Consider the following 22,922-nt stretch of genomic DNA (forward strand, 5'->3'; position numbering starts at 1 on the left):
CCGTCCAAATATAATAGAATGCGGGTACGATATTACCACTATCCGATCTGTTTACACCACTACGAGTAAGTCAAGACGTCAACGACTATGTTGACAATGAATTTCCGTCACGGAAGCACATATTATTCCCTAACGATTCTCTACTACACAATAAGGGTAGAGTCCATGCACAGGAAACTGCCGAAACACCCAGGTTCAAATTCCTTTCTGGGAATCGTTACATCATATTCTAACAATTGGTCGCTAGTCTGTTTTGCTCAATGAGCAAGAAATACATGGGTTTTTCTGACCAAAAAAAGATATTCATTTCTATAATTGCTACATCTTATAGTTTTCTTAGGCTGCCTAGGAATAAAATGCTTATCGTAGCTCTCTTAATACAATTTTATTCTACATAACATTGGTAGATAGGTGGCTGAGTTGCAAAATTACCCTTTCCCACAACTTTTATCCATGATTCTCCGTGTCGTGCCAGGAGAACTGTTGAGTGACCGATTAGTAAGAATCATCCAATTTTTCTATGGTGAATGTTGTTTTGATCATTTGATTAGGGGACTAGGTGGGTCTCTGCTGTACCAAAATAAGTTAAGGGCATGTTTGGTTACTTGAGTTTGAAGATTTAAAAAATCTAGAGAATTCAAATCTATGGAGTCATGATTCTTAAAATTAACTGTTTGGTTAGCCTGAATCTTTGGAATGAAATTTGTAGTTTCATCATAAAAAACAATTTATGAAGTCATGGTTCAAATATTTAACCCTTTTACAATAGGGATGAAATCTCTGGATTTCACCTCATACACATAAATCTACAGATTTACGTTTTTAGCGCAAAAAGGTGAATCTCTGAATTTCATTATTCCGAAGATTCACACAACCAAACGAGTATAAATCTCTCATTTGTTAGAACAGGTGAGTTGCAAGGTTATGAGACTGCACACCACCATTGTGCAGTTTCTTTCTCACACTATTATTTCTCTCAACCATTCTCAAGAATTAGATCACATAGGGATTATGATTTTCTCAGAACACCGATTGACACAGTAGTGAGGAATGCAAGTTCCTCCCAAACTAGCAGCAGGTGAGATTCCTATCCACTCAAAAATGATTGTGTTTAGTACCAGCAGATGAGAAAATGGGTTTCTAAAGGCACATTAGAATAGTTTGAGATTCCACTAGGGACAGGATTTGAAGGGCTTAGAAGGTTGGAATATATAGACGTTCCACAACCACTAGAACACACAATGGGAATATATTTTCGAAGGAACTTCAACCAGACAAGGAACAAAAAAAGAGGTGAATATTTCGGAATATCAACCATGTTGTACTCCCGCAGAAATATCCAGGATCCTTTTAGTGACCATTACATCAAAGTCAATACATGCATGCTAATAATTTACCTTCTTCAATCAAATCTCGAAACTCATGAAGCTTAGATAAGCAACGGAAAAAATGAAAGACCAAAACATAGTGAAGACAACAAAACAAAATGGGGGAAAAAGGAAGTCAAAATTGAACACTCGATCACTCTACAATATTTATTATCCAACTTGGGAGGGGGATTTACAAAGCTATATCAATAGGATTCAAGAGGGAGGGGGATTTCAAATCACAAGGTTTTTTTTAATAATAATAAAAATTAAAAAACACCTAGAAATCTAGCACAGAGAGAGAGAGAGAGAGGACGAAGGAAGAACTCAAGTGTTAATCATGCTGGGATGCAGAATGAGGAGCTCAGAGGTGGTGGCAAGACGCAGACCAGATGAGGCCCAGGAGGGTTGCAGCTTATATTTGCCACATCAATATTGGGAAGACCTAATTGAGGAGGACGAACATATCCAGCCACCAGTGGCACACAAATGATTGAGATGATGATCCTTGATCCTGCAATATTACAAAAGTTATAACCCATCTAAATTTGGACGCTGCACAAAAGTGAGGCTTGAGAGATCAAAAGCTAGGGCTAATTACTAAATGGTCGAGTGGGTAGTGAAAATACAAAGTTAACACCTATATGACATACTTCATTTGTCTACATCACAGATTGGTGATATTTGCAGTATACACAAAGAAAGCAAATTCTGTTGGACCACTTTTGGAATCCCAGGACTAACCCTATATTTCACTGACGCATCAACCAAACAGAAGCACATCAAATGAGTAACAAACCTTGCTTTGCAGACAATGAAACATGTCCTCGCTTCCTCCCAGCAATCATCCAGTTCTCAGGATTTGCATTGACTTCATACAGCACCTCAGCCTGTTCAAGAATTGGTAAAAGAGTATTTCAATCAAGAGAATTAAAAATTATCCAGTTTGATAAATCAAAGAAACTTGCTTGTTGGATTTACGCATAATGAATATTCATGATTGATTGCTCAGTGAGGCCTCAATATTACAGAAGTGGGTAAGCCCATCCCCACTGATTCTACTAAACCGTAACCTACTTATTGAGCAAAATCATGAGTTTCTTAGGACTTGCATTGTCACTGGAATTTGCGTTCTCCTCAAGATCCTTCAGCCTCTCGATTCTCCATTTCACACTGATCAGCTGCCCAACTCTTAGGCCACCTGAATGAAGAGGAAGGAAACCAACTGCAAGACATGGATCAAGCACAGGCCTCTGTAGAATAAGTGCACTCCTGAAGAGCAAATCCTGTTTATCACCAACTGATTCAGAATTTTCCATAGCCACAGAAGCATGTGCTCCAACAGTTCTATCCCCAGAGATTCCATATCGAATGTTTAATATACTGTCAGGATGCAAACACTCAGCTTCATCTGTAAAACAAGAAATTATTAACCGCATGTCATAATAATCAAAATGTAAACAATGAGGGATGGGTCTAATGGTGTAATAACTGGGAAGAATAAAAAGGGCAAACCCAGCACCAAAGGCTTTGATACCAAGAGAGGTCATTTCGGTGCCTTGATATCAGGGCTTCAACTGTAGTCCACAGACCAGTGCACCAAGGCCCATCCCTTGGTAAGTGGGAAGAATACGTACCAAAGAAAAGGGTATTAATCCACGGATTCCTATGTGAATAATACATCATTTTTTTGGGGTGAAACCACCCTTAAATAGAAACTTTAATAACAGAATTTGAAACCATTTTATTAATTAATGCTGACACCACTGATTCCAAGTCCCCAGACAAAAAGATTCTACGCGAGCTATATGAGCCAACATGGTATGCTCAATCAGATTAATTAAAATTCAGCTCTCCTCTTGTCAACCCTAATGAAGGTGTATTCTTGACTAATGATTGGTGGCCCTCACTAAATGGTACATCATACCAAATCATAGAAATATAAGGACTTCCAAGTCAAAGGAAAGACATGCAAACCATTTGTTGAGGCTCAGTCAGAATTTTAGTAAATTATTACAAGGGTAAATGATATTTCCCTCTCCCAGTACCTTAACTAATGCTGTACACTGCCCCTCTTAATTTGAAAATAGACAGAAACTCCCCTCGTATTCATATAAAATAGCAAGCATACCCATTCATTTCATTACAAAAACAAATATTAAATGACGACATCACTGTCAACGTTTTCGTCTAAACCCCCCAAAATGCTATGATCCTGATCTCAGGATAGAGGGTGAAGAAATATGCCCTTCACTCATGTTCCCAAAACAAAAAACACATAACCTCAGCTCCACCTTGCAGACAACACCATCACCAGCCCCTGCTCCTGTGTCCAACACCATCACCATCAGATACAACCAACTGCAACTGGAACCAGGCATATTATGCTTTTCTGACTAGTCCTCAAACAGATCAGGGCAAATGTACATACACCAGCCCTCATCCTTTTACAATTGGAACAACTAACTAAATCCATAACAGAAAGTTTGGTAGAAGATTTGTTCTGTAAGATAAGAAGCATTTAAGAGTGGAACCTTGAATCTGTGTGTACAAATCCTGCTGATTGTCCTATCCACACACATGAATTTGAAGGAGGTCTTGACCCACCTTTATGAAGTTAGGGAGGCAGGATTTACGGGGTTAGATGGAAATCTAACGGGTAAATCACAGTTACCTCCACTTTAGTTGGCTGAATGACAGTTAGACTCCCTTGTAGTATGATAATAACACTTGCATCCCCTCTATTGTTAGAAACATGATAATAATGACCCTATCATTAAATTTCCCTGTTAAGTGGAATGTAATGTCAATTATTCCATGATAATGACTTTTACTTTATATATAAATTTTGTGAACAAAAGAAGTAGGTGAAGGAATATCCCCTTCACCCATCTTCCCTACACTAATCAATTCTTTGAGGGGGCGGACATTCTTAACCCTTCCACCGGCTCTGTAGTGGTGTTCTTTTTCTTGACAGATGATATGTATGTCAACGATGTTTATGAACTTGCAACTGGAAATGAAAGATCAAAAGATGGATTTGCCTGATGGAGATAATTTCGGCAGAATGATCTTGAGTTTCTTGAATTTCTTAGGTATCCTGGTTAGGGTCCTTCAGCAGATTCCCACAGAGACGATTAACACACCGGAGCACTTTGTTATCAGAACTGTAAACGTAAAGGCTTAAAGCTTACGTGTTCACTCTTCTATGCAATTATCCACAACTTTCTACTTTCATCAGATGATCAAGCTTCTCCCTTTCTAATGCATTGTGTATCATTATTATTTTATCAGATTTCTAGGTTCTATTGTAAAAAAATAAAATAAAATTGGTGGATAAATATGGAGGACCCAAACACAAATGTCTCTGTCCAATTTGGTGCTTGGGCTCAGGCAGAGTCCTAAGCCTTTTGGATCGGGAAAACATGGTGTGAAATGTCTTCCACTTTGCTCTCTCCATCTTCACTTTTAAAACCCTAACCCCAGGACATTTCTATTGCTTCTTTCTCAATAACCTCCCTTTGCTCCAAGCAAGGTTGTTCTTCTGTCCCCACATGATCATCTCTGTATTAAAGCCTACATTGATGTAGACAGGAGGAATCACAAGATTAGAAATCCGCCTCGAAATACTGTACTTTTTTACGCAAAAATCTGGTCACCAGGCATAGGAAAAAAACAGAATGTTGCTGCAAGATCTAGTGCTGAAGCAGAGATTTGACTAATGGCAAAGGGGTTCATGAACTATTATTATGGCTGTGTAGTCTACTTGAAGATTTTGGTGTGCCAGTATCCCATCCTATGATGCTCTATTGTAAAAAAAAGCTGTTGTAAGTATACCTGTAATCCACTACAACAGGATACAACAAACGTATGAAGATTGACAAGCATTTTATCAAGAAGAAGTTGGAAAGCAGCATAACTCTCTGTCATTTGTAGTTTGAAGATCAAGAAGCAGATGTCTACACCAAAGGGCTACCTGGGCTTGTGTTCGATCCTATCTAAGCCAACTTGAGGGGAACTGTTGTTAGAAGAGGTTCCCAGAAGACCCCTCTCAAGACTAATACTACTGCTAGATATCAAGAGGGATTTTCACTCTCTTTCCCTCCCCTATTTCTAGTTTTCCCTGGTTTAGTTGCCGTTTTTAGTTGTTCCATTATTACTTAATGTCCTAGTTTGTTTAGACTGTTTTTCCCTTCCATTCTCAAACCTTGTGTTCCCCTTCCTACTCAAAGTAGGCTACCCACTGATTGTAAAGTATAAATACCACATTTAGGGCTGTGAATAAACCAGAATTCTCTGAATAATAATTCCTTAGCTTACAACAGAACCCAAAAACCCATATGACATCCGAAATAGTTGCAATGAAAAGACAATGGATGATCACCACTGCCATGGCCACCAACAGCAGCAGTCTTCCGGATGTTCCTCTAGCCATTGTTGAGATTCCTGTGTAAGAGATGACACATGCATATGCCAGTACCTTTTTTACTTTTCTAATTAAAATTACTAGTAGGAAGAGCAATTTGGTTCCAAAAAAACTTTAACCTAACAGTTTTGGTCAAAGGATTACAATGTGTTCTTATATGGATATTTCTAGGTATCAATGGGGATGTGGATGAAAATTGGTATTTTTTTCCTTTTTTTTTGTACGAAAATCTGATTCACGCCAAACCTCAGGGCTGTTTAGACCCTTGCAAACACTAATTATCTAGTATTAACAGGGACTGCTGAGACACTAATCAACCACAAAATTGTCTAGGAGTTCCAAGTCCTCCCTAGGTGCTTAGGCCTACACAAATCACTTTCCAGTATTATTTCATAAATATATCAGTTACGCAACATAAAGTCATAAGTCGTCAAAATCAACACATAGCCTCATCAAGTCATCAGATATAAACATAAAAATAAAGGGAAATTTCAGGGAAACCCCAAGATAATTGGTAAAAAAAAATACACACCCTAAAACTAAGCCAAATTGGTAGTCATCAGATACCAACGGAACCGTTAATTAGTTAGAGGAAATGACAAATAAACCGAATATACCCTTAGTTGTATTATTCTATATCTTAATATAAAATGACAAATGCAGGAAGAAAGAAAATGAAATTCAGGGTTCTCTTTCACTAGGGGCAACATTGTAAAGTCACAAGAGATTAAGGACAATATAGGAATTACGAAATTATCTAATCATGACTTAACAGAAATTGCTAACATGGTATTACTACTGTGCAAATTTAAGAGACATTTTGAGGGGACATTGCCAACTTGGCATAGTTTTGGGTGTCCATGCTTTTGCCAATTATTGGGGTATCCCTGAAATTTTCCCAAAAATAAAAGACGGTAGGAACTGAAGAAGCAAGCTATTAGGAGGCTACGTTCTGGCCAAACCTTATTTATATGCAGAAGTCCTGCCAAAGTTATCCTAAGTAAAAAAATAATAATAATAATAATAATAATTATATATTAAAACAAATGAACATTTTGCCTCACTTTTGTTTTTAGCAATTTATTTTTTGGTTATCGAATTAAATTTGATGGAAATTTTAGATTTAAGAAAACCACAGCATTAGAAAGTTTGAATGTTTTTCACCTACCACCAAAATTTTAGTTTTTGCTCTTGAAACTAAGGGGTTGACTATTTTTTTTTTTTTTTTTTTTGAATGAATAAATAATTAAATTACTAAAAGACAAAAAGATCACAAACAAATGGAAACAAGGGGGTTGACCATTATCTGTACGGAATTCCATTTTTTAACTACTTTCATCAGAAATATGGAGTATTTACTTATTTATGAATAATAGCTTACATATATGAAATTACAAATACAAAAGAACTTATGTAAGCCATATTTGGCATAAATAAGTGTAAAAATATGCTTTGATGCCAATTAGACAGGTGCAAGGTGTCCTACAAAAAGGGTGGATCCACATATGCCCCTACTAATCCACACAGACACCTTGATAACTGCAGTTGAATAATCAGAAAAGAGTTGGCCCCTATTCTGTGCTCCCCACCCCCCAACAAAAAAAAGCGTATCTGTTCATAAAATGTGAATTTCAAGAATGCTAATCTTATTCGTGGGGCCAATGAGGGATCTTCAAATAACTTTGTCCATGCTAAGCAGCTCAGAATATCAAGAAATGTGGATTACCTCCAGAAGCAACACTCCCCAAGCGTATCCCAAACAGGATGCCGGCTCTTGAAAATGGAGATATGACAAGTGGGAAGAAGCTTGAAGTTGGTCTTCCATTTCCTTGTCCTATATGAGAAAATCCAAGTTGAAGATCCAGCCAGGCATCATAGATGGTCAATGTGGCCTTCATTTGGGAGTGTAGTATCACCTTGCAACAACATTGAAAATTGATACTTCAGAAAAACAAAATTCATTAAAATAGACTTTAATACGTAATATGACTTTGTTAATGAATATACATGTAAGCTGAGAGATGAGTGATAACACATAATATTTTAAAAGTAGATTCCTGCAATACCCTATCCAAAGCGGCATGAATTACACACTGCATAATATAATGAGAGAAAATTAAATCTACTGCATAATATATATGTTCTCGGTTTTGGAAAATATATGAACAATTCGTCAACAGAGCATAAATATAACCCTAAACGAGCAAAAAAATGAAGATGATCCTTTATGTAACCATATAATTATTTCTTCAGCCAGAAAAAATAAGTCTGAGTGCTTAATCATATCATAGAAAGGGAAGTACCTATATTCACTCATTTTATATCAAGATTGCCTGGAACTATGTCTATATCACAATAGACTCTGGTTCTCATACAACAAAAAATGTATTTCACCTCAACACAGTTCAGATAATGGTACAAGAGAATTAAGTAACAGTCCATATCATATAGTGGCAGCTGATATTTATAGATACCAATTTAGTCACAGATACATTTTTTATGCCTTTTATCAAATGGCATCAATATGTATCTGTTGATAGACATTAATATCTTTAGTCAAGGGTTTTATGGGTGCATTAATACATACTAACCAATACAATACAATACTCTTGATGCATATAGACACATTCAATATAGGGTTTTATGGTTGCATCAAGGCATGCTAACCAATATATCTCAATACATCAGATACCATTGACACTAATAAAGGGCAAACAGAGAAAAGAGTCCTTCAAAATTTAGCATCAAGCACTAGCCTTGGGAGGTTGAATGAATATAGGACTTTTAAGTCCTATGAAGTTAGATTTGAACTAGGAGACCTTAAAGTCTTGTTATCTCTAATTTTATTGCATTCTGAAAGTTATAGTATGATGACTAGGAGTCTTCATAATTTCAGACGTGAGCTCCAGGTGAAATGGAGTTCATCCCTTCTTTTCTTCTCTGATTTCAATTTCAATTGTACTGGTACAATAGCAGACTATTTAGAGTGTACTAAAAGGTCTCTATCGTGGTTCTTCCACTCCAAAGTCTTCCGTCCTTTCTTGGTAAGCCACTGCTGCTGCCCTCTTGATAGTTCTGTATTCTTTCAGTTAGGGTGCAGCACCCTATTGTGCTATTTTCCTAGAAGGCTTTATATGAAGTAAATAAGAAGAATTAGATATTATGTTTAAGGGTTTAAGGCAGCCATACCTCCCTGATTTCAGGTATTTTCTAGGAGTTATTCATAATTCAGTTGTGAATCAACTTGTTGGCATTCTGTTTTTCAGATGAATAAAAATTCATTAACCAAAAGGAAAGGAAAAGGGTGGGGGGAGGGAACAAGAAGAAAATAGAGGGCAGAAGCCAACAAGGCCAAAGAACAAAACAAAATACAAGAAGCTAGGCACTAAAGGTTGGGCACAAAGAGCCAAGACAATCTCGAAACTTGAGTAGAGCGGAAACTTCTCCTCCACTCCCGAAGCAGAGCGGAAGGGGTCTTGGAATCAGAAGTACCCAGGCTCACCAATACACATCAAAATGGGGTCAAGGGAAGTCCCCAAAAGAGGGGATGGGTCTAGCTCAGAAAGGGGAAACAAAGAGATGGGCCAAGGTCGGGACAGGGGGAAGAAAACAAGAAGGTTACGGGATGGGCTGGAGGCAGGTTGAGAGAGGAAGGGGGAGGGGGTTGGAGGATAGGTCCAAAAAGGAGGAGTGGGGGGAGATAGGGTCAACCTAGTAGAAATTTTTATATTTTATTTTTTTGTTGGGGGGGGGGGGGGATGTGGACTAGGTCTAGTTTAGAAAAGAGAAGGTTTTGGAAGAGAAAAGGGAGGGGGGTCCACATGGTTAGAACGAAAGAGAGGTAAGGGAGGGGGACGGTGCACACGGTTAAAGAGAGAGAGAGAGAGAGAGAGAGAGAGAGAGCTAAGAGAGGGGGAGTCCATGCAATTTTTTAAAGGAAAGAGCGGTAAGGGAGGAGGGGAAAACTTGTGGGCCCTTGATGGCCCACACTAGCAAAAGATGGGGGTCAAGGGACGACGGAAGGGGGGAAAGGAAAGACCTCGACCTATCTCACCTCTTCTCGCCTCCTCTCGCCACCCAACTTGCCGACAGCTTCACAAGTTCATTTTTTGCCTCCTCTCATCAACAACTTCCCTAAGCCACAATAGCTATATATGGGCCCAAGCCCAAACTACAAAGGAAACGCGGCCCAAAGTGATATATGGCCTTTACATGCCCGGGGGAATGTTGTCAGCAATAGAATGTGAAGCATGATCCATACCCAACACTTCCGTTATGAACTTGTGATTTATATTGAACTTTTTTTTTTTGGATGAATAAATAATATAAATGACGAAAAGGGAAACTAAGAGGCCTTTAAGAGGGAGACCGAAGTGAAGAGATGAGGCCCTAGGAGAAAACAATAAGCCTGATCCTTGAGGTATCATCAATCAAGGGGAGGGGATAAGTTACAAGCCTTAAAAAGACAACAAAGAAGATAGCATTCCAAATCATATCTTTGGAACGGGATTTGGAAGCCCATCTAGAAGATAGCACTTCCACCAAAGATGATAGACAGTGACACAAAACATGAGCTTACCAACCTAATCACAAATGGTAGAACCTGAAAATTTTCTCAGAATCCAAGGCCAATCACTAGCAAAACCGAAGGAGCGCCTCGACCGGGGCCAAATGAATGATAGGGCTTTTTCCCAGATAGATCTGGAAAATGGGCAAGAAAAGAAGAGGAGGTCAAGGGCCTCCGTACCATTCCAACAAAGGAAACAACTTGGGATTACAAGGATATGGCAGTCGCTAAGGTAGGATTGGGAAAGGAGGGCAAGATTAAGGGCCCTCCAAAGGGTAAGGGGATGACAGGCTAGTTTAGTAAGGGAAATGAGCCCCCTGACATTCCAAATAATGAAGTCCAACATTTAGACCAAAGTAAGGGGGCATTCATATTGTTGCTTGGGAGAGGGTAAAGGGGGTTGGATTGGGGAGACTCACACAAGGGGGGAGCTGAGAGGGGAAGGAGTTTCAAAAAGGTCAGGGTCAATGGTTGAGCTAGAGGAAGGGGAAACAGGATCTAGAAGGGTTAGTGGCTTAAGGGGGTGGGCAAAGGGAGAGAAACAAGGGAGAGAGAGTGATACGGGTACTCTTGGATAATAGGGAGTGGGTGTTGGGTTGGGGGGTGTAATGGTGGGTTAAAGCTTGGGAAATAGGGCTAATAGAGTTGGGAAGTTTAAGTTGGGTTTGGGTTGTGGGCTTGCAAGCAGAGATCTTGTGAGATGGGTTAGTTAGGGGTCCAAATTTTGAAGAGGGTAAGTGGCCGAACTGGTTGGGCTTGGGGTAAGTTCCAGGTAAAGTGCCCAAAATGGAAGAAGAGCCAGGGGACATGGGCTTGGGCTAGGATTTGTGGTGGGCCGCCATCGCGGGAATCAAATTGGATTTAAGGGTTGGTAAACAAGGGGGATGAGTGAGGGGAGCTTTATCTTCAGGATACAGGAGAGAACCAGCAGTAATTTGCAAGGTGGCTTCAGAATGAACCAAGGTAGGTTTTGCGGAGGAAGAAGGCACCAATAGGCTATCAGTAACATGATCGTCAAGGTTTTGAGGTACTATTCACATTTTAGAAGGTTCAAGCGGAGCTTAAGCAGTGTGCAACAAGCCTTCAGAGATGGGAGCAAACAGAGCATCGACTAGTCTTTGAGTTGCAGAGGTAGTCTTCAGCATGGCTACAGGATCTATAAAGTTCAGACTTTTGTAGCAGGTACGGATCTGAATCTTGGGAGAAGAGTCACAAATCACCGGCAGCAGATTTTTTGGCTTGCTTCCTCTTCGACGGTAGGTGTTTACAATTGCCGGAGGATTAACAGGCACGGGAGAAGAGGCAAATGGGCTAACAACTACAAAATATGGGTTGGAAATTGTGATTTTTTCCAAGGCGTCAATTGTACATCGAGGAACACCGTCGATTTGAGTAGCAAGAAAATGTAATCGATCCTCAGTAAGGCCATCAACAGCAGTCATACGTTCTTCCGGACATGGCGGCAAGGGGGCACTACAAGGGTGAGTGGGATCTAAAGAGGAGCAGGATTTTTCTTCATGACCAAAAGATGAACACAGAGCACAGCAAAAAGGAACCCAGTCGTACACGATTAGTTGATCATACTTCAAACCATAATTGTCAGAAATGGAGATAGTCGACGGGAGAGGGTTTGTAGCAAATACTTCCACACACAAGCGCGCATAGGAGAGCTTTTCCATCGAAAGGGTTTTAGCATCTGTACGCAGAGGTTTGCCAATTGCAGAGCCAATTCAGTTGAGGCAATCGTTGTTCCAAAATTCAAGAGGAGACCAGGGAGACTAATCAGGGGTTATGGTGCTAAAATCAACCTGCGGAGAGGCGAGGATGGAGACCAAGGCTTAGTGAAGACTTGGGCCTTGCCTATAGACCAAGGCGATCCTTATAAGGCACGGGCTTGACAATCCAGAGAGGAGAAATTGAAGAGATAGATCCCAGAATCTAACAGGTATGTCTCCATGAGACCTGTAACTTTCCATTGTTTAGCAAGGGAGGTTTATAGGATGCTTAGGGGGGATAAGGCCAAGGAATTGGCCAATAATGGTGATTTTCCATCGATGGATACCAGAGGCAATGGCGGTGGATGGGCAGTGAGCAAGCAAAGTTGAGTTGGTGATTTTAGGTGGGACGAAGGTGAGGTTAAGATTTTCAGTGATGGTGGAGTGGTTGGAGAAGAGGGATGTCCAAGACTTAGGAGGGTCATTTGTGGGTGGCGGGGGGGAATGGGATGTCAGAGGTGGGGGAGGAGGAGTTGACGAAGACGGGGAAGACATGTTAGGTCATCCACTTCTTCATCCCTGATGTACTCAACCTTGACCCCTTCAAAATCTTGTTTCCACACCAAGTAGTTATGCCTTCAATTTATATTGAACTTATGGTGGTTGTATTATTATATTCTCAAGAGTCGTTAATGTGATGTTCTATTGTACTCATATGGATGGAATTTTGTTGCTATTTTAGTTATTTGATGTATCTCATCACTTGCTTTTCATTTATATGCCCTAATAGTTCTATATTCCATGTTTTAATAACCTTGCATGTTCATTCTTGCAGCATTTTGGTTTTAAACTTGGGGTTGAATTAGAAAAACTCATAAATAGAGTCATTTTCTAACAAATCTAAGCCCATCATTGTGTTCAGAAGGCCTAAAATAAGCTAAATACCAACTTTGCACCCAAACTGGCCCTTAAAACCCACCGAGATGGGCCCTCAAGTTCACTTGAGTTGGCAGGGAAAAAAGTACCAAATCTCGAGCGAGATCTCGCCAACTTGATCTAGATCTCGCTTTTTCTCAAGGGTGAGATTGCCCTCAAGAGCAAGATCTAGTAGCATGAGCCAACGGCAATCTTCCTCCTTGAAAGGAAGGGGGATATCAACCAAAACCTCAATGCAAGCTCAAGCAGAAGAGTCTGCAAACTGCAGTACTAGCTATTCATCCCACACACACACACACATAAAAACCTGCATCACTAGTTAGTCTCTGATTTTATTGTATTCTGAAGGTTATAAACAGAAGTATTATGCGTTGAAGTCTTCATAATTTCAGAATTGAAGCTCCAGATAAATTTGACCTCTCCTCTCTTCCTCATTTCTTCTCTGTTTTCCATTACACTTGACCAACAACTTCCAAAAAAAAGGAGAGAAGAAAAAACAATTCTCTCTCACAAACTTGATACAACTTGTATCTTAATAGAAAATTAAGGAAAACTCTCAAACAAGAGTCTAAAATCTTGCACTTGATCTCAGATCTTCACACTTCCGGACTAGAAAACAAATCAAGGAATGCTTAAACATCATCCTTCGCATCTAGGACCCTTCATGGCTAACTATAACAACATGTAAGAAGCCCAATCTGTTATAATGAAATCAATTTAACATGTTTATTTGGTAATACATTATTCTCCATTCTAGTATTTATGCATGATACTTATTTAGTGTTTACTGTTCCAGAAATGTGTTTCTCCATGCGTTTCTGCACCCTCCAATATATGTCTTCAATACAACACAATACAATGTGATATGTCTCTCTAAATCACCAGACAGGTATGATACCCAATACCGATACAGGCGATACTCTAAAACTTGGACACAATAAGGTGAGATTAAAACATTCTGAAATTACAAAGAGATACCTGCAAAAGCAAAGTTCCGTCTTTACACCTATCTGCTATACGAGTGCTCACATGAAAAGGGTCCGTAAAATGTACAGCAACTGTCCTGTAATTGAAGCAAGGTATTTCAGAATAAACTTCGATATACAGATATTTAACAAATATGATTTCTGTAGTCAGAACTCAGAAGCTTGAAGAAAAATGGAAAGGATTATGCCTTTCAAAAATCTGGTTGTGGGATATTCCAAACTCAAGTTTCAGGGCTACAGTCCTCATCCCATCCACAATACTCTGTGTCTGAGGAACAACTGTCAATTAAACAGCAGCTAATTTAGCAAAAAGATGCAACAAACAATATCTCTATATTGGACCAATTGCTTATTGACGATCATATGCAAACCTGAAGATGATCCTCTTGCAAGCCTGTCATCAATGGCACGGACTGGAATCCACAACACAGAAGTTACATTGCTTGCCCAGTCAGGCAACACTATCTTACCATCAGTTAGTGATAACTGCTTAAAGTCTTCAGGAACAGAAGAGCACCCCCCTCCAGCATTATTAACATCCCCTGTGCTACCAGCACTCTGAATAACCTTAGTGTAGCTCTCCATCTCAATAACATGGGACTCCTCAATCTTCAGTCCTGGACCAGTATCTATATGCAAGACCCCACCTTTGAGGGAGTAGTCTAGAGGCTTTACTATAAGTCCAACCCATTGAGGCTCGTTCATTAACAAAGCAGATGACACAGCAGCAGCAAGATCAACCAGTGGTCTCGGTTTGAATACCTGAAAGAGAAGAAATCCATTAGATGCAAAAGCCATCAGCAAATTTATCTCCCTAGCGCACGCCCACCGACTACAGAATCAATTGCATAACCACATTATCATTAACAAATTCACTACTGGCGTAACTTAAAAGTTCTGGACCCTAATCCTTTTTGGGGCAATATAAACTTCAGAATACCACCTTCAAAATAGGTCTTGTAGGCTTCTCATAGCTCATAAAATCATCACTGTCTGCAGGGCCTCCTTTGGAGAAACTATGCGATCTAAACATCAAGTGCCCAATTTGCCCGGTAAGAACCCCCAGTACATAGGAACCAGGTTTCTGTGGGGGTAGATCAAGGGTAATGCTGTTCTTGCCAGGCTTAAGTATTATAGTAGAGGAGCTACTAGTTGCCTGAAAATCAAGAACGCGTCATTATAAACTGAAGGGAAAAATGAAATAGCAGACCAATATAAACTCCTCCTAATAAGGAAAATGAATAACATTACATGCAACAGTAAGCATACCTTAACCCCATCATCAACACCACCAGACGTAGTCATCAGGGTAAGATTAAGTGAATCAAGAGTTATATTATCAGGAAAGCCACTCCAGACTGTTACAGATAATGTACCAGGGTCCCCATCACATAACTCTAGAGGTGGGCCAGGATTTCCAGAGAATGTTATCAATGATGATACGTCCAGGGGCACAGGGTGCTTCATTTCACTGTGTGCAAACTGAACCACCTCTGACTGGAAAGCTTGACGTTCCTTGATCAAGAATAAACCTTTATCAAGTGATAGCAATCTCACACAAGAAGATAGATAACCAGCTTGATCATTAAGAATCTTTTGACATTCAGCCAAATTTGGGAGAACTTCAGCCAGAAGGTCTTGCCATCCTTCACCAGCATAAAGAGCACAAACTTTCTCGTATGACTTCGCAGCTAGGTCATAATTTCCATGTCTATAGCATACAGCAGCAATCTCACCATCAAGGACAACTCCATGCCTTTTCCACCATGAACGGTGGTAATTATCCGCAGCACCTTTTGTTAGTTCAAGATACTTCTTCTGCACAGGTACGGTGCAAGACTTAGGCTGGCAAACAGATACAGAGGCACAAGCAATACAATGCATCAAAATACCCATGGAGCATGCACTTCGAAATAACTCTCTCATGAATCTCAAGCTTCAAGGAATTCTACTCAACCCCCCCCCCCCAACCCCCAAAAAAAAATTCCTTGAGAAGTGTAACAATTTTAAGAACTTGAGAACCAAAACTGGTGAAGGAAAGAGAAGGTATCAACAGAAAGGGGAAATGCCATTAGAACAATAGCTGGCAGTCCCCCAATTTCACATAAATTTGAGGTCTTACATTATTTTCTACTTTAATGGAGATGCCTAGCAACCGCTGCTGGAAGCTGCCATAAGAGGAGTTTCAAGATTTTTGCAGGTGCTCTTGATTATGGAATTTTTTTGTGATGCTCAACCTTTAAGATGCTGATTACTGGTGGAAATTATTTGTGCACGTAAAATGCTACATGTGAGAAAGGCTAACAGGGATTGAAAATTATGACCCTTTATCTGCAATTGAAGATTATCATTACCTTACCTGCTTGTGTCATCAGCTCAAGAATATTTCTGAGGACCACCATTATGTATTCATTCAGCTACAATTTTATCTGTGAAGATGGTATCAGCAACAACTCATATAAATTTGGTAATGATCTGGTCTGCAGCAATCTATATTGTCCCTCTGCTTTGTTGTGATTAATACTAACTAATGAGTCCAAAATAGCCTTATGTTGTTTATCCAGTCTATAGCAACCTGATGTTGTCTGGTCCCAAGACACCAAATCTCAATAAAGGAAGGAATCCCCTTATCGAGATAAAACTCAACATACAATCAACAAAAAGAAAGGGGAATGCACTTTGTGAAATAGTTAACAAGAAGATAGCAAACCATACAACAAGACCACGAATTTTTCTAAGTTATTCCATGTGTTTGTGTGGATGTGTTGGGAGTGCCTCTGGACAATGGGTGAGGGTGTGAATCAAGTTTAAATATGTAAGCAGTGAGAGTTGATTTTTCCCCCCTTTTTCTGAGTAAATAATATATAAACAGGAGCACAACCCAATCTAAGCTAGCCTAGGAGTGTACAAAAGACAAGTATCTAGTCCCCAGATAACAACAATGTGCCTGTACCTTGGGGTATCTACAAGGAGTTTGGGAGACGGAGAGGGACTGGATTGTACATCCTTGCAGATGGCTTTCCAAATCTGATTTAGGGATCTAGATTTGGAAGTCCATCTATGAAGGTAACGCTTCAACCAGATGTGGCAGATACAAGCACCAAGCAAAAGCTTCCCTATAGTATCAGCGGCTTAGGGATTTGGATTTCAGAGTCCATCTGCAAAGGTTACGCTCCATCAAGATGTGGGAGATACAACTCATACAAGCAGCAAGCAAAAGCTTCCCTATAGTATCAACAATCATAGATCCCCCAAAAGTGGAGGCAAGCCAATAGCTCTCAGTAGCAAATGGCTAAGGACATCTAGATCTATGCCAAATGGAGGAGAAGGCAAGGAGCCAGATACATTTGGAAAAGGGACAGGAAAAGAAGAGGTGGGGGTAGTTCCGTCTTCATTGCAGAAAATGAAGGATGGGTCAGTTTGAATGTAGTTGTGGAGCATGGATTGGTGTGAAGGCATTGTGAGAAAGTTCTCTAAACCGTGAAGGCCTGACGAGGAATGTGGCCTTTGAACCAAGCAAGCTAAGCCAAGGGGACTGGTGGGGAGGAAGATGGGATGAGGTTCCAAGTAGAAGAAGTGGAGAAAGACAAATTCCTAGGAGGGAGCCAAAGGAGTTAATCTATATAGAAAGGGCGGAAGGAGAGGCTAGATGGGGTCTAGTTCATATTAGGACCCCAGGATCATGCCACATGGAGGAGAGGGAAGGAACCAACTGCTGGTTGGTGGTCATAGAAAAGAGGGGGGGGGGGAAGATGTGAGGAAAGGCATGGAATGTTTATGTGAGTCTTAGGGCAGCCTATGAGTGATTAATATCAAAACAAATAAAACAATGGTGCCAGTCACCCCCTACAACATACAATGCTGCGCCTTAGCCACAGCTGCCCTAACACACAAACATTTCATGCTTTTCCTCACATCTTCCCCCCCCCCTTTTCTTTTAAACCCACCAACCAACAGTTGGTTCCGTCTCTCTCCTCCATGTGGCACAATACTAGTGCCCTAACACATTTTTTGAGTTCTTGAGTTGTACTAGCATCAGAGCATGTGTGTTGGCATGATCTTGGTCTTCCACAATGTGAATTCTTTGATTTGGGTGCCTTACACTTTTCAGACTGCTTCAGTGCAACATATGCTATCAGATTCTACTTGTGTGTTGTGTTTGTGCATTTCCTCCTGTATTGTATCTATGCTTGTCTTAGGCAAAAGAGTATATGTTAGATCTTTTTACATGTGTTGGTAATTATAAAAATTGTATACTGGGTTCATCCCCTTAACATCCATGACTTAACTTGTCACACATGCCTATAAATGAGCACACTAATGAATGACGTGAACCTAATGGCATGCACATGATTAACATTATCAAGAAAAGAAACGAGAATAACAAGAAAATAGTAGAGAATGAGTCATACAAGAAAGAAAAGATTTTAGCATCCACAAAAAGAAATATCCAACAAGCTACTTGTAGCCACATTGTATGATACTTGCCTCGAAGTCCGCTATAGAAGATAAAGATTTCCATAAATCAGGATCAGAAATTGTTTGGTGCAAAGCATGCTCGACAGCAACATAAATTTCAGCAAGTCTCATAGGTCGGTCAACCGAGCTCTCAAAGTTTCCTGGTGAAGAGTTGGTTCGCGACATAGAACTCACATTTCCTTTTGATGGTGATACCCTCAAAGATGAATCTAAACCTGAGCTGCCAACATATAATCGATGTAAGGAACCATGATTCATGAAATGAGAAAAGACAACTAAAGATATTTGAACAACTAATATTACATTCAGCTCAAGATCAGTATGGATCAATTTTCTATTTTTATATCTCAATTTTTCTTTTTATGTTGAGGACCAAATTCTTGTTGGTCGATTCCAATTTCTATAACTAAAAGTAGACATTCAAAAATTATCAGTGATGTAAAAGCTTGGCAGATCCAAACCAGCCAAGGAACAAACCAGATAGAACCAATTCAAACCAGCATTGGAGGCCAGCTCAAACCAGCCTGCTGAACTAGAAGGTCCCCTTGACCACAATTTTGACCACTCAACTGTACTGCAACAGCAGGACAAAACATGAGAATAGAGGCAAGAACATTGTCCAAGTGAACAGTGTCACAGTCCATATTGTGTGTTGTTGAGGATTTTAGAAGATATGGATGGGACTCACAAGCAAATTTTGACTGTAGTAGTTTAGTTACTACATTGCAGACTTAGAAGTTTCGACTTTTCAATAATTATTAGCTTCTAATATGTATGCATTATTAGCTGATTCATAAAGCCTAATCTCTAAATACAATTCAGCTTCTAATTTAGAGAATTTATGTTATAGTTCCTATGGAGTAATTGAAACAAGGTTGTCAAGGCGACCGCGCACCGCTTAAGTCTTAGGTGGCAATACGGAGACCAAAGCAGTTGGGGCACTTTTTTTTTTGACAACTATTTTTTGTGGTACAGATAGTATACCAAAAAGCTGATATGGTTTTACCATAAGCTAAACAAATATTAAAGAGTCATAATTTTTTTTATGAAAGATTACTATAAAAAAACAAACATAATTTCATCTCATCATAATACAAATATACAATAGGAGACATCAACATAATGTAATAATGTTTTTTTTTTTGGTAATACATAATATAATAACATCATAATATATGATTATGAACTATATAAAATTATAAATATGAAAATCAAAGTATACGGAAAATATCTTTCGTTGTATAGGAGAAAAATATGCATGATGTGGTCTAGAATATATACAATTATCAGCTTGTTGCTCAACTTAAACATCCGATTGTTTTACCTAACTTTTTTAAAGTAAACGAATAATCCTCACATCCAAATCGGAATTTAATTTGTCTGCTTTTTTTTTAACATTTTTTTTACCGAAGCAATGAATTAATGGATCATATTATTCTGGATAATTCTCCATTTAATGATTCCTGAATCCAAAATGAATAATAATTAAGTTCGTATGAGGTTTTGTAGAATAGAAATATGACTTAACAAAAAAAAAATCAATAAAAAAAGTTTAGGTACAAAATGTCAGAAAGTGACCAATTTAGCGCCCAAGCGGCAATACAACGCACAAAGCGGCAGCGCCTAGACGATAAAGCGGCTGAAATCTTGCATGTCAAAAAAGTGGCTTAGCAACCAAGCAGTCAAAAAAACGGCCTAAGCACCTAGGCGGATGGCTTGATAAAAGTGAATGAGACGATTTGTTCCTCAATACAGTAGATCCTAATTTTGAAATTAGTAATTTCTATATCTTGTAAAGCTTTGCCCAACATATAAACAGGGCCCTTTCATTGAAATAGGGATTAGACTGTTGGAAAAATTAAATTTGCAGGCCATGTTACCATTGGTTATGGAAGTAATCCCAGTTCAACAGCTGGAACAGATAGCCAATCCCCTTACCCATTCTTCTATCTTCTCTTCTAATCCATTTGAATTCCCCTTCTTGTTGCCACTACGAAACTTTAATTGTTACTGCTACTACTCTTTGAAGACCTAAATTAACCATTTATCACTGAATGGATTGTAGCTGTTGATCATCATCAGAAGAGGATCAAAGCATCTCTGCAGAACCAGCTTCTTTCTCAAATCCGAACCAACTTGAAGTCAGGGTCTCTGCAACCAGAACTCTGTTTCAACTGAGATCTAGAAGCCATAACCTGGATACTGAGGCCCTCACTTGATCCAAATTTTGGCCTATTATACATGCAGGATCTTCCATAGATATAGCCTTCTATTTTCAATCCATCTTCATCTCTTCACATCTTGCCTTCATAATCTCACCAAATTTGCTTCATATCATTATCTCCATGGAGCCTACATTAATCATTGTTAGGGGTCCAAACTCTCACTGGTTTTCATGATCTCATCTAACCTTCTAAATCTGGCATAAGCAATCCCCAGGTCTGTAACCAGTACTAGGTAGATATAAGATGAAAGAGAAATTGAGGGAGAAGAAGAGAGAATAATTGGAAAACAGGGCTGAGCGATAGAATCTGTCTCCTACCATACCACCAAGCACATATTTATAATAAATTGAAATAGAATTGGAAAAGAAAATATAACTTAAATATAACTCTTAACCTTACCTAATTAAGCCTCAAGCTTAGTAGGAAACTCACTTAGAGTAGGACACTAATAACCAAGACCTACACCAATAAGGAAACCACGTGTTACATCATATTATCTCATTATCTCATTATCTCTAACATCTGGTTTTCTTCTATTATTGATGACCTGGTGCAACTATTAATGATCCAATTCTAGAACAGTTCTTTGCTGAACCTATTCTGTGCTAACCATATCTCTCTTTTTCTCAGGCAAAAACCAATTCTAACTTATCTGGAACTAATGCTCAACGCCCATGTGCATATAATGTAATTGTCATTTAATGTCTTACAGAAGAACCAACAATAAAAAATAAAAAAGCCAAAGACCAAGGGATTGTGTGGGGTGTGAAATCAGAGTTCAAAGATGTACAACTCCCCTGAAAGATTCTCACTTCAACTTGCAAAAACCACTCACTTTTCCCCCCAACCAATTGTTGGGACAGAATACACTGGCTCCAATTAATGACTTGTATTCAGAGTTCGACTAGGGGTGTAAACGGATCGGATTCGGATCGGATAGTGGTAATACCATATCCGCATCCTATTATATTCGGACGGATTCGGATAATATCCTATCGGATTTCGGACGGATTCAGCCGGATTCGGAGATAATCGGATGTTATTTTCTTGAATAAATTATTCTAAATGGCAATGAATATATATTGAATCAGTTTCGCTACCTAGTAACATCTTTCCCTTTATTTGTAGGGTTAGGTTTCAAATTTAAGATTTAACAACTTTAGTAGTTATTTTAACAAAAATTTAGAAAATACTCACATATTTCAGTAAAAATATATAAAATAAGAAAAACAAATCCAAATAGTCTTAATCGGATATTTTATCGGCGGATTCCGGTTGGGGTTACCTTCCGTTCCTTTGTATCGCGGTTCGGATCCTCCGGTGCGGATGCGTCGGGGATTTCGGTTATCCATTTACACCCCTAGTTCAGACACACTCCCAGTAACCGGTTTGATATATTGGATAAGCTAAGAAATTACTTCCGCTAGCCAATCATCTCAAGCTCCTGCCACTCTCTGAAGAATCAACTGATCATCGAGATAAAGAGTCATGGTCTGATTCCCATATACCTGATCTAAATTACACCTCCTAAGAATGCTTTAACAAATTAGCAATTTCCACGTGCATCTGTCAGCTAATTTTCTCATAATGTAGTTGAAAGTTGAAACAAGATCTTTTGCAGCTATTTGGAATGATGGTCTATCATTCCAATGCTATTTTAGTAATCACACCTTCAACCGAGTTGGGTTTTGTGCACTTGCCTACCTGTAGAAAGGACTGATTTCATGCTAAATGGAGGTGTTGATGAGGGGGAAAAGGTTGAATTTGTCCACAGCTCTTGTTGACTCTATCTTCTCGGCTTCACTATTTCATGAAATTATCAGAACAGATGCATAGAGAATAAGAAACAAGAACAATTAACCAAATGGGTCTAATTTGAGAATCAGTTCTGTATAGTGTAACCAAACAATTTCTCAATCTGAACCAAAAATTGGTTTTCAAGATCTATTCTAGATACAACACCAAAACTAGAAGTAGAATAATTCCAAAGAAACCTTAAGGTTCACTTGTTCATTACCCATTTGTAGAACCTGGATGACCATCTAACATTTCAAACATGTTTCCAACAGAAAGTGAAGCCCTCCGCCGATTAGCCTCCCTTAAAAGTACAGAAGGCTCTAAGGGCAAAGGTTTCCTCTGGATGCCAAAGTGCTTGAATCTCGGATTCGCTTGAAGAATCATCTGAAGATTAAAAAAAGGCACGGGAAAGACAAGAATTAGA

General features: G+C 39.2%; 1 protein-coding gene across 1 annotated transcript in view; it reads right to left on the reverse strand.

The window, feature by feature from the left end:
- Positions 1-729: 729 nt before the first annotated feature.
- The window catches only part of CLUB (TRAPP II complex TRAPPC10/CLUB), a 64,540-nt gene continuing 42,347 nt past the window's right edge, over positions 730-22,922 (reverse strand). Inside the window, exons 11-21 of the mRNA XM_089168177.1 lie at positions 22,719-22,882; positions 18,486-18,696; positions 15,267-15,815; positions 14,941-15,153; positions 14,369-14,759; positions 14,186-14,276; positions 13,990-14,074; positions 7,520-7,709; positions 2,480-2,778; positions 2,167-2,257; positions 730-1,881 (exon numbers count right to left, since the gene is read on the reverse strand). Of these exons, the coding sequence (XP_089024303.1) occupies positions 1,706-1,881; positions 2,167-2,257; positions 2,480-2,778; positions 7,520-7,709; positions 13,990-14,074; positions 14,186-14,276; positions 14,369-14,759; positions 14,941-15,153; positions 15,267-15,815; positions 18,486-18,696; positions 22,719-22,882 (2,460 nt within the window). The 3' untranslated portion in view covers positions 730-1,705. The remainder of the gene's footprint in view (positions 1,882-2,166; positions 2,258-2,479; positions 2,779-7,519; positions 7,710-13,989; positions 14,075-14,185; positions 14,277-14,368; positions 14,760-14,940; positions 15,154-15,266; positions 15,816-18,485; positions 18,697-22,718; positions 22,883-22,922) is intronic.

Source organism: Hakea prostrata, chromosome 9 (assembly GCF_041222555.1).
Source record: "Hakea prostrata isolate BN-2017 chromosome 9, UWA_Hpros_2, whole genome shotgun sequence".
NCBI classification, from domain to species: Eukaryota; Viridiplantae; Streptophyta; class Magnoliopsida; order Proteales; family Proteaceae; genus Hakea; species Hakea prostrata.